Source organism: Citrus clementina, unplaced genomic scaffold (genome assembly GCF_000493195.1).
Source record: "Citrus clementina cultivar Clemenules unplaced genomic scaffold, Citrus_clementina_v1.0 scaffold_1, whole genome shotgun sequence".
Lineage (NCBI taxonomy): Eukaryota > Viridiplantae > Streptophyta > Magnoliopsida > Sapindales > Rutaceae > Citrus > Citrus x clementina.
The window spans coordinates 1,798,769-1,815,323 of record NW_006263303.1 but is presented as its reverse complement, the minus strand read 5'-3'; the positions used below and the strand labels follow the sequence as shown (position 1 = coordinate 1,815,323).

The 16,555-nt window shown below is 35.8% G+C and overlaps 2 protein-coding genes across 2 annotated transcripts; both read left to right on the top strand.

Moving 5' to 3' along the window:
• Positions 1-5,480: 5,480 nt before the first annotated feature.
• On the top strand, positions 5,481-9,119 carry LOC18054673 (EIN3-binding F-box protein 1). The gene is made up of 2 exons (XM_006450372.2): positions 5,481-5,777; positions 6,429-9,119. The coding sequence occupies exons 1-2, from the start codon at positions 5,753-5,755 to the stop codon at positions 8,339-8,341; spliced, it is 1,938 nt and encodes a 645-aa protein (XP_006450435.1). The 5' UTR covers positions 5,481-5,752; the 3' UTR covers positions 8,342-9,119.
• A 5,897-nt stretch (positions 9,120-15,016) lies between these two features.
• LOC18054672 lies at positions 15,017-16,532 on the top strand. Its single transcript, XM_006450369.2, has 3 exons — positions 15,017-15,662; positions 15,822-15,994; positions 16,081-16,532. Exons 1-3 carry the CDS (start codon positions 15,165-15,167, stop codon positions 16,208-16,210), a joined length of 801 nt encoding a protein of 266 aa, XP_006450432.1. The 5' UTR covers positions 15,017-15,164; the 3' UTR covers positions 16,211-16,532.
• The last annotated feature ends 23 nt before the right edge of the window (positions 16,533-16,555 follow it).

Here is a 16,555-nt window from a genome sequence, read left to right as displayed (position 1 = left end):
ATAAAGATCCAACCGATATAACATAAACTTTTATATTGACATGAAGGACTAAACGATATCTCTAAGATGGTAGAAAATGTTTAACCAACATGACTTACTTCATCTTTACGTACGTAAAGAATCGACCAACAAGTCAGTAAAAACTTTTATATCGGGATAAAGATCTAACTAATTTGTTGTTCAACCGTATTAACATAAATAGAGGAAAAAAAATATTTTCTGCACATGATACAGTACGTTTTTAATGTACGAAGAAAGAAAAAAAAAGAAAGAAATAGAAAGTAGATATGGATTCTGGCTCAAAAACACAACAAAAAATCAACAAAAAAAAACATGTCACAAAACCCTAATGACATTAATCAGAAAATGTCACTCTTTACGATAAGCCAAGGCGCATATGCAAACGAAACTAACTAGTATTGATGCAATCGTACCAAATATTGATGTGGGACCACAAAATCGTTCGATTAATATCTTAATTAATAACCTATTGTTGATGCCGAAATCTAAACCAATTGGTTAGAGACTCAATATCAGATCCCTGCATCAGCATTAAATTTGTTTGGTGGGAAGCTGCTGGTTGATCTCTAAGAATATTCTCTGACTATGAGCAGAACATTCATGAGCATATAATCTTCAAGCTGACGATCAATAAGTACCTGAAATTACAGAGAATGGTCAGAGGTGCCGGAAGTTTTTCCGGCGTAAACCCTCCAACGCTCAAGTCAGTTATGGGGTTTACAGGAAAAACCAAATATGTCATTTTTCATATGGCTTAATAAACATTGCTTTAAAACCCAAAGCTTTTTGAATAATTTGCAGAAAAGTAAAAATAGAGTATCCAGAAAGGATTTCTCCATCAGATCCAGAGAAAAAGAGCCCCCCCCTACTGGCGTGGTTTTCTCGGGGTTTTTATGAACACCCTACACCCACGACCTTAGATCGTGCCAATAACCATTAATTGATCAAATTCGTGCCCTCATTTTTCGGAGGAGCTTTGTGGTGGTTTATTTTAATTGAGTCTTTATTCCTGGTCATCACCTGGTCGAGGTGATCTGCTCAAGCTCATAGCACCTGATCGAGGTGATCTGCTCCACCTCATAGCACCTGGTCGAGGTGATCTGCTCCACCTCATAGCACCTGGTCGAGGTGATCTGCTCCACCTCATAGCACCTGGTCGAGGTGATCTGCTCAAGCTCATAGCACCTGATCGAGGTGATCTGCTCCACCTCATAGCACCTGGTCGAGATGATCTGCTCCACCTCATAGCACCTGCTCGAGGTGATATGCTCAAGCTCATACCACATGCTCATCTGCTCAAGCTCACACCACCTGGTCAAGGTGACCTGCTCAACCATTTGCTCACTTTCACTCGGAGGAGATCATGGTCACTCTATTTAATTCCTCAAACACCTATCAAAGAATTAACGTAATGAATGATGTTAGTTCATGAGTTTGTTATTATTTTTATGGAAGATCACAAATCAGCAATCTGCATAAATCAAGTAATATATCGATCCCCTACACCTTCCAAAAAGATCCGTCAACTAATATAATTGACAAGATTAAGAAAGAATTGTTGAAGAAGGGGATTCCCTAGCTCGTTATTTAGTCCGAACCGGTGAAATTACGGAATTCGTAAAAATTATTCAACAAGCTTTAGAAGGAATTCGGGGAGGCCCCTATGAAAATTTAGAAATCCGCTATTAATTTATAATCTATCAAAAAAAACCATGTATATGATAAAAATTGTTGCGCAACATTATCCGATTAATCTAATCTTTATTTACGAGACGTTTACATGTTTGCAAATATGAAATTAACGCTAGACAACACTACTTGAAAAAATAAAGAGCCAAGTTTGAATTAACAAAAAACAACATAATTAATGAAACATATTATATTTTGAAATTCGACATTTAAACTACACTACATCAAAATTATTCTTAATATAAAGTTAACATCCAACTCTAGCGGGAAGGAATGGTTTTCTTAGAGCTCAAGTCCTTAACTTAAAGTTTATTATTGTGTGAGTTAATAACAAAATTAAAAAAAAAGTATCCCTAACACACCATATGCTAACGCTTTGTTTTGGTTTAATTAAATATAATTTGAGGGCCGCTCCATGATGAGGCCATTTGCTTTGGAACTTTCTTCATTAAAACAACTATACAAATTCTTCATCCAAGTTGGTTTTAATAAGTTAACTAATCAATATTCATTGATGGAGGATTGGTTGGGCTAAAGATAAAGACATTTAACTTACAATCAATTTCCAGAAAACAAAAAATATGCCTAGCAGCAGAATCTAATTAGTTGATGAGAAAGAGAATAGTCAAATGGAGCAGATACAAAAGCACATCCGAAATGTATCTAATAAATTTTATATTACCCTCATGGATATCATGGGAAATGGATGCTTCAAGGAAAAGGCAAAAGGACATGGTATCTATGAGTGCACATGTTACGTATTTAATTATAAATTAACGAAAATAATCTAAGTGCATATTGCTTTTGGGGAAACGCAACTTTTGGTCAAAAAAGTGGAACAATTTAATAAAACCCTAGTTCAATCCAATCCAATGAACCTGTGAAGAAGAATCCATACTAATTCTTCTTTTCTTCTCAGCGAAGATGAAGATGGGATGCCCATGTTTTCTTTGTTATACTAAGAAATATTTTTAAAATGCACTTTACATTTTGGATCGACGTACGAGCCAGATTGGCTCTGTAGCACTCACACATGCAATTCTCTTTGGCTCTTGCAAGTTGGTATTTTTAAAACAATTCTGAGAACATGGGCGGTTTCGCTGGCCAGCCACTCATCAGATGAATTGGCTTCGATGATAATGCTTTCACGTCCACCTCACCGCACGGTGTCACCTTTCGTGTTCATTTTCTTGGAATTAATTTTGTAGGGACCTCATGAGACTTTGGAGGAAAAATAATGAGAAAAAGGGAAAGAAAATAAAAATGAAAGGTCGTAATTGATCAAACAAAAACTCATCTAAATATTAGTGGACTCAAGTACCTAACCTGAAAGTACAATTTTTTTTTTTTTTGAGAAGGAAAGTACATATTTTTAGAAGTACGGTTTCAATGTAAACTGAGGTAACGTCTAGAGAACTTTGTTAATTATGGTATTACCCACATGTTATCTCTCGCATACACACGAAGATCTTGAACTCGTCCGTCCCTCCAAGTATGGAAATAAAAGTGGTTTATTACCAAACTAATGGGTGGTTAAATAAAGCCTTATGAGTCACAAATTAATCATTTTGTCGTTAATGTGTTGATACGATAACTCGTTATTGTGTTATATATTAAATATCACAACAATTTAAATACAAACTACATATGTAGATCATAACTATATAAATGTCATATTAATCTTTTAGATAAAGAAGGATGTTACTTTTTGAGTTTTGGTTAAGAAAATTATTAGGGTTATATTTTTAATTAATTAGCGTAATCTAATGGAACCGGCCCATTTGGGTTGCTGCACTTTGCGTAATGATGGTTGCAAATTGTGATATTTTAAACCAAATTACGTGAGGGATCTATGTCCTGGGACATTGATGTGCTCATAAACAACTGGATTATCAGTGGAGGCTCTTTATAAATCTCAAGTTGGGTTTGTTGAGTTTCTAATTATATAATTTAATACATTGCAATTAGCTTATAATTAAATCATATGAATAGCTTCATTGGATCTGTTTCACGTGCAAGGTGCAACCTACGAACCGCATGAGTTGGAATACATTTGACTATTACCAATTAAGTCTAGGAAAAAAAAAAAATTAATAGGGAAAACAAACTTAATTTTTACTCTGTAATTGACCTTAAAGAATCAAATATTATATTGGTTGAAACTTAATTTTTGTTTGTTCAAAGATAAATCAACGAATAAACAAGTGTGCATAATTAAGGTATCAATGTAAGTGAGAAAATGGCTAGACGTACGGAGAGTGGAATGCCCCACATGGCCACATCTGTTCGTTCTTTTAGGGCTATAAGCCCTGTATTCTGAAGGGCACTGCCTTGACATGCCCTCCACTAACTGTGAATGCTTTGAATTTGTGCTGATGGCAATGTAACAAATGTTGGTGGCAGCTCCGGCAAATTCATCTTGTGGTAGGTGAGGTCTATTACTTACCGCACTGCCTGCGGACCCAATCCCATTATCAATTTTGGTTAATTATTAGAACCACCGAAATAAAGTAATTGATGTTACAATCAGTAACTAAATGTCTATTGATTAATTAGGTTCAATGAATTTTCTTGAGACATAATATCGCAATTGTTGGTTACAAGCTTCGTAATAATTCCATGTCAAATCAAAATTAATTTCAATACTTTCAACATGATTAACAACAAATTAGACTTTAATTGTCAGAATAATAATACCAAATTTAGACTTTAAAAAGCGACAGAAAGATAATATGAGAAATGACCGTGTTACAAGAATTATTAATTAAAAATTATTTTTGATATAATTCAGATATCAACAATTCAAATTATAAATTATAACTATCTAGAGTAACTATTGAGGAGATAATATAAACTAACTAATTAGATGGTCGTGGATAAAATTTATAATAGAACCATTCTCATTTTTCCATGCAAATTTTATACCTTTAATTTGAATATCTAAATATCACTATCTTCTTTTTTAAACTACAAATCTCAATCTTCTTCATTTGTGACCAAAACTTATTATTTATAACGACTCATTCCAGATTTGCCAAAAAATAAGATAAGTGATTGCTTGATCTAGAATCTAAGGTCTTATCATCTCACAAATCTCTAGTATTAAGTGTGTGTGTGTGTGTGTGTGTGTGTAATGGTCATTGTACTTACACGTACACCTCCCATTTCTATCTCTCTAGAATTTGGCGACTACTAGAGTCATGCTCCGGTTTAATCCTTGTGATAAACATTTGTTTCCCCTTTGACAATGACAAAAAAAATCCCATTATTTTCTAAAGAATTGTAAGTTTCGTTTTATTAATAAGAATTTGAATTTTTAAAAAAAAATTCACCACTACTTATCTGTAACAAAACAGAAATTAAAAAAAAAAAATCGGAAGTTTATTGGGTCTACAAGAATTGCTAAAAACTTGCTCAAAAAATTATATAATCCAAGCTCTTTTTTTTTAAAAAAAATTTAATCTCGGTAAATTAACCTTTTCTAATTATTCCGGGTTACAGATATTTGAGTAGCCAAACATACGGATTGTTGCCCTAGAAAACAAACAACTCCAATTCTAACCCAGCATCCAAACACCCCCAGTTACGAACTCAAAACACGAAAGGAAAACCAAAACCGGCATCCGGTTTCTGGTATACATTTGGTGGGAGGGAGAATATAACAAGGAAACCCCACTAATGCGAGCAAATACATTGCATGTGGGTTTCTCTTGTGTGTATTGTCGCGTACCGAAACTAGAGTCCACCCAAATTAAAAATTAAAACCCCCTTCTTTTTTCATCACTATCAGCATTCCATCGTCATTTCTTTTGCGCCTCGCTTTCTCTCTCTTCTTTCCCTCTGTCTCTCTTTTTGCCCTATGTGATAGGGTTTCCACTTACCTCAAAGCTGAAATCTTTCTCATGCATTCGTGTCTTGCCGTCCTGAACGACGTCGTGTTAGCTCCTATCTTCGTCTGCGCTCTCTTTTTTGCTCTCTTTGGAGGGTTTTTGGGTCAGGATCTCTTCAGATTTAACTTCCCGGGGTTTTTTGAGCTCTATTCATGTCAAAGCTCTTCGCTTTATCTGGTAAGCTTTCGATCTCTTGCTTCATTTTGTTTTATTTTGCTGAATTTGTGATTTTTAGGGATCGGATCCGTAAAGTTTGAATTTTTTTTTGGTAATTTTGTTACGATCTTATGATTGATTATAATTTATTGCTTGGATTAATTAACTAGATGGGCTAGATTAAATTAAATTTGATTTTTTATGGGTCTTGCTAAATTTGACTCAATTTTTGAGTTGATGCTAGGGTGCTACGAAGATAGATAGGTTGATAGGTAGGTAGGTATATGCATGAAAGGGAAATACGTTATTGGTATGATGGAATTTTGCTATGGTCTATGAAACAATTAGGGAATAGTTTGATCTGCCTTATGATTGTATTAGGTATCTGCTTCTCTAGTTTAGAACTTTAAGGTGAAAAGTCTTAACATATAAGCAGCTAACTTTGCCTCAAGATAAATAATTAAGATCTTATGTGATTTAATGGGGGAAAAAAACTTGATTCTAAATCATGGATAATAGATCAGTTTTATGGATAAGTATCTTTAATGGTTGATGGTGATCCAGGTTGAAATTTTTTTTTATTTTTTCATTTAAGATGCTACTTTGTGTTGAGTTGTTTGAGAGTTGGCTGAATTTGTCATATTCATCAAGATATTGGTTTATGGTTTGCAGGTTCTGATGATTTTTGCCCTGGGGGCCCAATATACCCAAACCCCAAGGAGTCAGGTCTCTTATTGCCCCTCGGTCCTAATGTGGATATATATTTTCGTGCTCGCAAGAGGTCTCGCATCAGTGCTCCATTTGTTTACAGTGAAGAGAGATTTGAGCAGAAGCAGGTCTCAATTGAAGTCCTGCCAGACGAATGTCTCTTTGAGATCTTCAGACGATTGGATGGAGGCGAGGAGAGGAGTGCCTGTGCTTGTGTTTCCAAGCGCTGGCTTTCTCTTTTAAGCAATATCCACAGGGACGAAATCCGATCTTTGAAGCCTGAGGCTGAAAAGAAGGTTGAATTAGTTTCTGATGCTGAAGATCCGGATGTTGAGCGTGACGGATACCTTTCCAGGAGCTTGGAAGGAAAGAAGGCAACGGATATTAGACTTGCTGCCATTGCTGTTGGTACTGCCAGCCGTGGAGGGCTGGGCAAGCTTTCCATCCGTGGAAACAATTCTACTCGTGGGGTGACAAGCGTTGGCCTTAGGGCTATTGCCCGTGGCTGCCCATCTTTAAGGGTTCTTTCCCTCTGGAATACATCTTCTGTAGGGGATGAAGGCCTTTGTGAGATTGCTAATGGATGTCATCAGCTAGAGAAGCTTGACCTTTGCCAGTGTCCTGCTATTACTGACCGAGCTTTGATCACAATTGCAAAGAACTGCCCTAAATTGATTGATCTGACAATAGAGTCTTGCTCAAGCATCGGAAATGAAGGTCTGCAGGCTGTTGGGAGATTCTGCCCCAATCTGAAGTCCATTTCAATCAAGGATTGCCGCCTTGTTGGGGATCAAGGGATTGCTAGTTTGTTGTCTTCAGCCACTTATTCTCTGGAGAAAGTGAAGCTGCAAAGGTTGAACATTACTGATGTTTCTCTTGCTGTTATTGGACACTATGGCATGGCAGTTACTGATCTCTTCCTTACTGGCCTTCCACATGTGAGTGAGAGAGGCTTCTGGGTTATGGGCAGTGGTCATGGGTTGCAAAAATTGAAGTCCTTGACAATTACATCATGCATGGGAGTAACGGATTTGGGCCTTGAAGCTGTGGGCAAGGGGTGCCCAAATTTGAAGCAGTTCTGCCTCCGAAAATGTGCCTTTTTATCCGACAATGGACTGATCTCTTTTGCTAAAGCTGCTTTCTCACTTGAAAGCCTTCAGTTGGAGGAGTGCCACAGGATCACCCAACTTGGGTTTTTTGGTTCCCTTTTAAACTGTGGCGAAAAGTTGAAGGCTTTATCATTGGTGAGCTGCTTGGGGATTAAGGATCAAAATCTGGGTGTCCGTTCAGTGTCTCCCTGCAAATCCTTGCGATCATTGTCCATCCGTAACTGTCCTGGATTTGGTGATGCAAGCCTGGCTGTGTTGGGGAAATTGTGCCCTCAGTTGCAGAATGTTGATTTGAGTGGGCTTCAGGGTGTAACAGATGCTGGGTTTTTACCAGTGCTTGAGAGTTGTGAGGCTGGTCTTGCAAAGGTTAATCTTAGTGGTTGTGTGAATTTGACTGACAAAGTTGTTTCAACGATGGCTGAATTGCATGGTTGGACTCTTGAAATGTTGAATCTCGATGGGTGTAGGAAGATCAGTGATGCAAGCTTGATGGCAATTGCAGACAACTGCCCTTTGCTGTGTGATCTCGATGTCTCTAAGTGTGCTGTCACTGATTTTGGTATTGCATCCCTAGCTCATGGAAACTATCTCAATCTGCAGATTCTTTCGCTGTCAGGTTGCTCAATGGTTTCAGACAAGAGCTTGGGTGCCCTAAGAAAGTTGGGTCAGACCCTTCTGGGTTTGAACCTCCAGCACTGCAATGCAATCAGCACCAACTCTGTTGACATGCTTGTGGAGCAGTTATGGAGGTGTGATGTCCTCTCATAAGCTGCAAAGCATTCGACAAAACCCCATTCGATAATATGTAGCACTGATACAAAGGATGGGGATGAACATATCAGGAAGTCTCAGAATTTTCTAGTCAGCATCTGTGAGTAGCAGCAGCAGTTTGTTTAGTTTTTGGGTCCATCTGCTATGGGTCTTCAGTCTTCAAGTGCTCGGTTTCTTTTTCCAGGGTGAATATGGCCTCTACCTTTTTTGCAGGTTTCCGAATGAAAGAAAATCTGTTACAGCTTTTTGATGCCCAATTACGGGTGTCACTTTAAGGCCATATTTTCCTGAGAATACAGCTACTGGGTTATGTTTCTAGGGTATTCCTTCCGCTGTTAATGGTTTTGTGCTACTGGGTGTCCGTACCTAGTGTTTTAGCTATAGTCTATGGTGAGACTAAGCTTTTGTCTTTGCAAATTTCGAGTCTGTTTACCAAGTGTTCCACGTTTTTGATGCCACATGTTGGGTCTCTGTTTTTCTCAAAGGGTGGATTAAAAAGTCATGAGAGTCACTTTGTTGTCGTTGCTTTTAACGGTTCAGAATTTTTGATGCCTTGTGTCGACGGGGTCTTGGCCTTGGCAGCAAGTTATATGGTCTGCCTTGACAACCCGAGGGTTGTTTTTTTCTTCACCAGGCCCTGGTTTTGCAGGCTTCATTTATTCATGGACTGTACTCTTTGCAATGACTTTATTGTGTAATGAAATCGGTTCGCCCTTTGTGATGTAATATTATTATCTTGTAATGCTTTTTATAATAAATAAAGATTATTCTTGTCCGCTTAATGTATTTATAAAATGATAATGTGAAAACTTTTATAGTTTTTGTTCAGATACATTGTTACTTCTTTAAATCAAATCAATGATCAAAGTTTCAAAAGAAAAGAGGTCGTTGCGTTGAAAGTAAAACATGGCGGGCTATTGTTAGTTGTTGACTAAATGATCGAAAATCTGCGGCTCTTGGAGGAAGCATCCAATAAAGTTGAAACGTATCTTGTTTGGCGACCTACTTTGGCAATAACAGACTTGGGATTTCATCAATTCATTTCCGGAAAGCAACTTTTTAATCGTAAGCATCATCTCCAAGGCCATCGTGGAGAATCTCTCAGGTCTCCGATCCTCGTGAAATTAAAAGCAAAATATACTCATTCCGTTTCAGATTCTTGGTAAACGAATCCTCTTTTTTACGGTTTGTCAGATACGATCACATGGGCCTGCGTTTGGTGTTTGGCTTGGTTGAAGTAAGAACAATGATAAACACTGTAGCTCCCCAGGAGATGGCTATGCAAATAGGAAATTCACATAGCAGTAAGCATCATGTACTTATGATTGGGGTCCCAAGCTTCTGCTGACGAGCCGGTCAAGCTATTTTGTATTTTTTTTCACTTATGGCCAAACTCTTGAGTGGGCTTTCACTCTCGACAGAAGACTTTTTTCACATTAACAGTTTCAAATGAAATTGTCTAATTAATTTATAACTTCATCGTGACCTATGAGATACTATTACACAATCACGTCTCCTGTACGGTTGAGGTTCCATATCATTTCTCCTTAGACAATCGTATAAATTTATATAAAATTGAGCCAAGACAAATGAGAAAAAGGAATTTGATTGGGGAGTGTCACGTGCAAGACTCCATACACTACTACAAGTGTGCCTGCTAAGGCTGATCCTTTTGCTCAGACTGATCGGTGCATGGCATCATACCCAGTACCAGGGCAGACAGCTGCTCTGCTTCTTTTCCACTACCAGACAAGTTTTTCATCCAGGTTAAAATCCTCGAGTCTCCCTGGTAACTCCTCTGTTTTTGTCTTCCTTTTTAGCTTTTTCGGTACAGACAAAAATAACTTACAGTTTACTTGGCAAAAGCAATTCAATTTACTGTGACCAAAACTGAATTGCCATTGCTTTTCTTTTCATAATGAACAATAACTCCTGTAACTTAAGACAGTTAAGTATTATTATCAAAATGAAAATCCCAGTGTACCAAATTCATGCTGCAAAATTCGAAGTACAAAGTTAAAAACATCGCTTTGATATATCATTGTTTTAGGGTGGCGTTTAATTTTTAAAAAGTAGCTATCGTGCTTGTAATGTATTTAATTACTGACCAGAATGTCAGCAGAGACATGTCTCTTCTCTTTCGCTGGCAACAACCCATCGTCGCTCTTGCAAACAATTCTATATACATAACATCCCAAATGTTTATTTCGCTTTATCCTCTTACAAGTCCTCAAAATTTCATTGTTTCATTGATGGCTGTGGTTAAAGTTGCTGTGATTCTAGTATTTTTGCTCACATCTCTCACTTCTAAACCTGGTATGCAAATAACCGATAGCACCATGCATGTCGCCATATGTGATCTTGTTATTCAACTAACCTAATAATATGTACTGTATTGTTTTAGCAGTCTACGGAGTGACGGGAAGAGAGAAGTTGGTAGGTTCAAGGCCTCCAGGGTGTGTGAACAAGTGCTTGAGATGCAAGCCATGCTCGGCTACTCTGGTTATTCAGCATCGTCATCATCATGAACAATGGACATCATCATCACGTCATGATCGTGATGAAGAAGGTCTAGGTGAAGGTGATGGATATTATCTTCAGTCATGGAAATGTAAATGTGGTAACAAGCTTTACCAGCCTTGAAGCCATTAGTGTATACATGTAATTCACCATGAATGATGATCATATATTATTGTATGTATGGTTAGGCTAGCTCTTGCTGTCTTATTTAGAGCTGCAGTATGTTTTTGTATCTCCGCTCTGGCTTGATTATGTATGTGTGCATGTGTATTGGCATCCAAAGAGGTTTTTTTCATCTGATGTATCACTACTGTAAGCACATATTATTTGGCTTGATTAGGCACAAATAAAGAAATGCAACTTCAACTTAATGCCAAATTGGCCAACAGGGCCTTATCCTGGCTCGCTGATTATTGACTTCTTTGTCTAATAAAGTGATGTAACATCAAGCATGTGGAGGCAGCAGCATAGAAATATATGATGAAGTATGGGATGGTGCACCAAAATTTGAAAACTTTCGGATCAACAAATCAGGTGTAATGTTTGGAAATTCTTACAATCTACTGATATTATACGACTTGGGATCTTCTAGGTATCAGAATTCGTACAGTACTTATTGTACAGCTTGTAAATTTACTAAGTATAACTCGAAAATTTTACGGCAACAGTAAAGATCTCTACCATTACGTTTGTTTTAGAGAAACATATCTATTTTTACTAATATTTATTGTTTAATATAGATATTTTCCTACTCACATTTCTGAGAGGGGGTTTTTGAGGAGTCACCCCATGAGAGGATTCCAAGGCATCAGCCACATGGCCCACTACCAGGCCCAGTATATGTGAGGTAAGATCACCGAGTTCCCCATGGATACTCAATAACTCATTGCCTCGCTCCGTAGACCATAATAGGAGAGAGAGTTTTTACCATTTGGCGGACTGTTTGACTGCCTAAAACGATTAAAGTGCTGCTGGTTATTTGAGAGTCGATAAGGGAATCTTACTAGATATTATTATCATATGCTTTAGTTGATCCGGAAACCCTTCCGAATGAACAAACAAAAGCTTCGAAGTGGGTTCGCAAATTGTCAATTAATTAACATCGTACACATACAGCAACTATTCCACCAATCAGTTCATGCAAGCTGGACTCTATTTTTAAAACATAATTTTGTTGCTACTTGCTAGCTGTAATTCATTGAACCAGTGGCGGATCTAGAAAAATAATTTACCGGGGGCTAAATTAGATAATAGTAAAATATAAAAAATTAAAATTTTGAATACATAAAATATTTATTAATACATTTATAATTATTCTCTACGAAATTTCATATTTTAAAAATATTATGCAATAGACTTGTCATCAATATTATTAAATTTATTATTTCTTATATAAACAACCAAACTATCATTTATTTCATCCAATTACAAAGATGATTATTAATGAGTTTCATTACTGAAAACGTTCTCTTTACTATTATTATAGAAAATGTAAGAATTAATCTTATTTTTGAGAATAGAAAATATTTTGGGTGGAGGGCTATCATTATTTTTAATTAAAATATAAGTTTTTATAATTCTTAAAAGTTAAAGTTTAAATTTTATGGGGTTTATAATTTATAATGACTATTTTAATAAATTTAATGAGGGATAATTAGAAAATAAAAATATTTTTCTCTTTTATTTTTATAATTTTTTTTTGAGCCCCCACTGGTCACATGCTAGATCCGCCCATGCATTGAACCCCTTTTTTTTTTTCCTGCGCGCTTTTGTAGCTATCGATCATTACTCATTAGTGCTAATTCTTTCACCAAAAAGGATAAAAAGACGCGGAAGGAAAAGAAAAGATAACGGCATTTTGGACTTTTGATCACAATTTTTGACCAAAATAATAAAACGATAAAGACACAAATAGTGTTTTTAATAAGCAGCCGCATCGAGCAGTGAACGCCGCAATGAGGCTGGCTTCACTCTCGCTGAGGTGCGACTTGCGAATTTCCTACAAGGATGAAGAGAACGGCCGGGTGGCTGTTTTGGGTCTGATTTTGATTGCGTAATATGTTTAAACATTTGTTTGTTTTATCCTAAAATTCTGTGGACTTTTTACAGTAGACGAGAGTGAGCTCATTGTTACGCATGCTATCCCGTACAGTCATAACTTTAACAATCTTAAATTAGTTTTTTAAAATTATGTCTTTTTTAGACACTATTGTTCATCATGATATTTACAATCATACATTTATTAAGATCAATTTACATTAAATCTTCGAGAGATGTCAAACTCTTGCATTCCTCAAACCCTTACAGTATATTTGTGGGGACTCAAATCATTTTTCTCACACTCGTAAGTGAGTGGCTCTAGTTACTGAATTAAATCTTAGTGGTTTTTAAAATTATATTACGGTGATTAAAATTGATTGCCCATTTATATGTTATATAACTGCGTGAATCAATTGATAAAATAAACGACGCAGTGATTTGAACAGATGTATTACCGCAAAAACAAAGAAATTGGTCGAGCTTGCGTAAGCGTTTACTAAATTTAAGCAAATCTTTTCATTTTGACTCAAGAATCACGTTATTTTTTCCTCATTTATATAAACTCTGATCTTTGAATTTCGTGGATGCATCACGATTTACGTGAAGCCTAAGGATAACTATCGGAAGCGAGGTGGTCATAAATCTAGATGGTCATAATTGTCATGTGCACGTACATGCTTGTATTTCCTTAAAATGCAAACAATCAACACAACTCTTTAAAATGATTATTAGAAGCAACAACGTGATAGTTCCAACTTTTTCATAAATTTGTATGGACCGACATAATTAGAGATTTTTATGTACAGACATTCGCATTTTTCTTAATATACGAACAATTAACTGTATAAATTTTTATGGTACATTCAAGATTAGATAAGTCTCTAGTCATGTTCAATCTATGGGACGATGCCCTACACTTACAGTGCGGTCGGCATAGCCCTTTATACAAACAATCAATGGTTTGCATCTTAAAAATGTTTGGACATGTCATTTTCATGATTGGTTTGGTTAAATGAAACTGGGTCTAAATCTATTATTTACATATTTATAAATGTGTATATAAAATATTTTTTGATGTGTAATATAATAATTATGATTAAAATAAATATTTTATATTATTAATTTTTAAAATATTTATTTTTAAAATTATTTCTATAAAAAAAAAAAAGTGAGTTGTGAAATTATTTTTGAAACAATGAAATTACTTATATAGTAGTTCAAAAGAAATCAAATACAAAACACAAATACATAAATAGGAACAAATAAATGTTAAAACAGTTTGGGGCCAATTTGGTAATGTTGTTACTTTTAAAATAGTTGTTAATTATACTATATAAATAATTAGTTGTGAAGAGAATCAATTATTATTTGATAATTTTTTTTTAAAAGTGCTATAAGTTTTAAAAACTGTCATATGTATTTAGTAGATCTTACTGTTAAACTACTACAAAAATATAAATGATTGAATTTCACATAATGTTAAATAAAATTTATTTATACATGTATAAATAAATAAATAAATAAATATATATATATATATAATAACTTTTTTATTGTGTAATATAATTACTGATAACTAAAATAAATATTTTATTTTATTTTTTAATTTTTTGCTCAATATAATTGCTAATAATAATAATTTCTTTAAGATTAATGATTTTGTTTCCTCTTTAATTTTGAATTTTATAATACATACAAAGATACATAAATGAACTTATTTAAGTATAAAATTAATTCTCAAAATTAAATTTTAAAAAATTATTTTATTACTTTTTAAAATCTACTGTAAGGTAAGATGGTTTTACTAAAAATAACTTCTTAAAAAATTAAGAATTACCAAAATTAATTTTTAAATATACTTTTGAGTCGCAAAAGAAAAATAATATGTGAAATGCACCCTCAGTCCCATGGGTTAAGAAATATCAAGGTGATTTCATTTTAGTTGCTGGATGTCCAATTAAAATAAAAGTCAACTCATGCCAGAGTTTACAAAAAGGGGCCCAACACAAAGTCGCGTTACAATAATAAATCAATCACGTGCAAGGACTGTACCCTTGGAGTCCACCGCACGATTTCAATCAAACGGCTGACCTCACATCTGCCCTTTTAACTTTATATCCATCCAAATACATCAAGCCTGAAAAAGCCTTCCTTACAGCATCAGCAATTCAGCTCAACATGCAGTTTCTATATTTCTCTCTCAATCACTGAAAGCGCTTTTTGATCTTTCCAGACTAAAGCAGATAAAATAAAAGGAAAAATGCTTTTAAGAAGCGCTTCTTCACCTATCTTGAGATCATGCAGCTTCCGGTCATCGCCGGAACCCGATCTGGGCATGCGGATCCATACACCCAGATCCATATCCATGTCATTTTCATCATCATCCATCAAGAGAATCCCACGAACGTTATCAGATGGCGATCTTCAGCAGCTTCACATAACAAAGACCAAAACTTTATTCAACAATCCGTTGATTTCACGTGATTTGCTTGTAGAAGAAGAAGAAGGAGGAGGAGGAGAAGATGGACAAGGAGAATTTTCTACTTATAACGAAACGACACCGCGTTTGTCTGGTGGGTTGCTGTTGGATCATGGCTGTGGCGGTGGCGCCCGCGGAAATGGCGGATTTCTCGGCGGTGGCGGTGATGGGGATTCTGGTAAAGAAAGCAAGAGCATGGATGTATATTATCAGGAAATGATCAAAGCCTATCCTGAAGATGCTCTCGTTCTTGCCAATTATGCCAAGTTCTTGAAAGAGGTATTGGAACTTGCAAACTACAGACTTTTGCAGACCATATTACAAAAACTATAAAAACTCATGGGGCCTAACATATATTTACATACACAATGAACTAAATTTCAATCAACGCCCTTATTTTTGTTGAATTTATATTTTGATTTTGGTCTTTGAGTTCAGATACGAGGAGATTTTGTGAAAGCTGAAGAGTATTGTGGGAGAGCAATTTTGGCAAAGCCGGGTGATGGGAATGTGCTGTCCATGTACGGGGATTTGATTTGGATTAATCATAAGGATGCTCCACGTGCCAAGAGTTATTTTGATCGAGCAGTTCACTCTGCTCCTGATGACTGGTAATATTTGGATCATTTTGTTCATTTTTGTTTTATTTTTTTCCCCCTCAAAATGGATTTGTTATCTACTTATCTTGTGTTTACAGCCACGTTCTTGCTTCGTATGCTCGATTTCTTTGGGATGCTGGAGAAGAAGAAGATGATGGTGATGGTGATGATCAAGAAACATGCGCATCACAGCCCAATATTTTGCCTCCACTGACAGCAGCTTATTGAATGAAGCTCACTTTTCTGATTGCGGCATCTTACTATTACACCTTTCTAGCAGCCTCTGATTTCGTTGTGAATAGTTTGATAAGTAGTAACTTTGACGATGGCTAAGTAAAGGAAAATATCTAGCGAGTGGAACCTGGGAAACTTTAGTCACAGGACAAAAAAAGAATAATCTACGCCCTGGTCGTACTATATGCTTGTCTTGTTTTTCTTGTTTGTCTTGTTTGTCTTGGTGATGTCTTTTACACTATTCTCTTGGCTTTTCTTTTCATATGGTCCCCCCAATGAATAATTCAGCTCTCATTCTTCATTTAGCTGTTGTAGATATCCTTGACTTCCAATCTCATC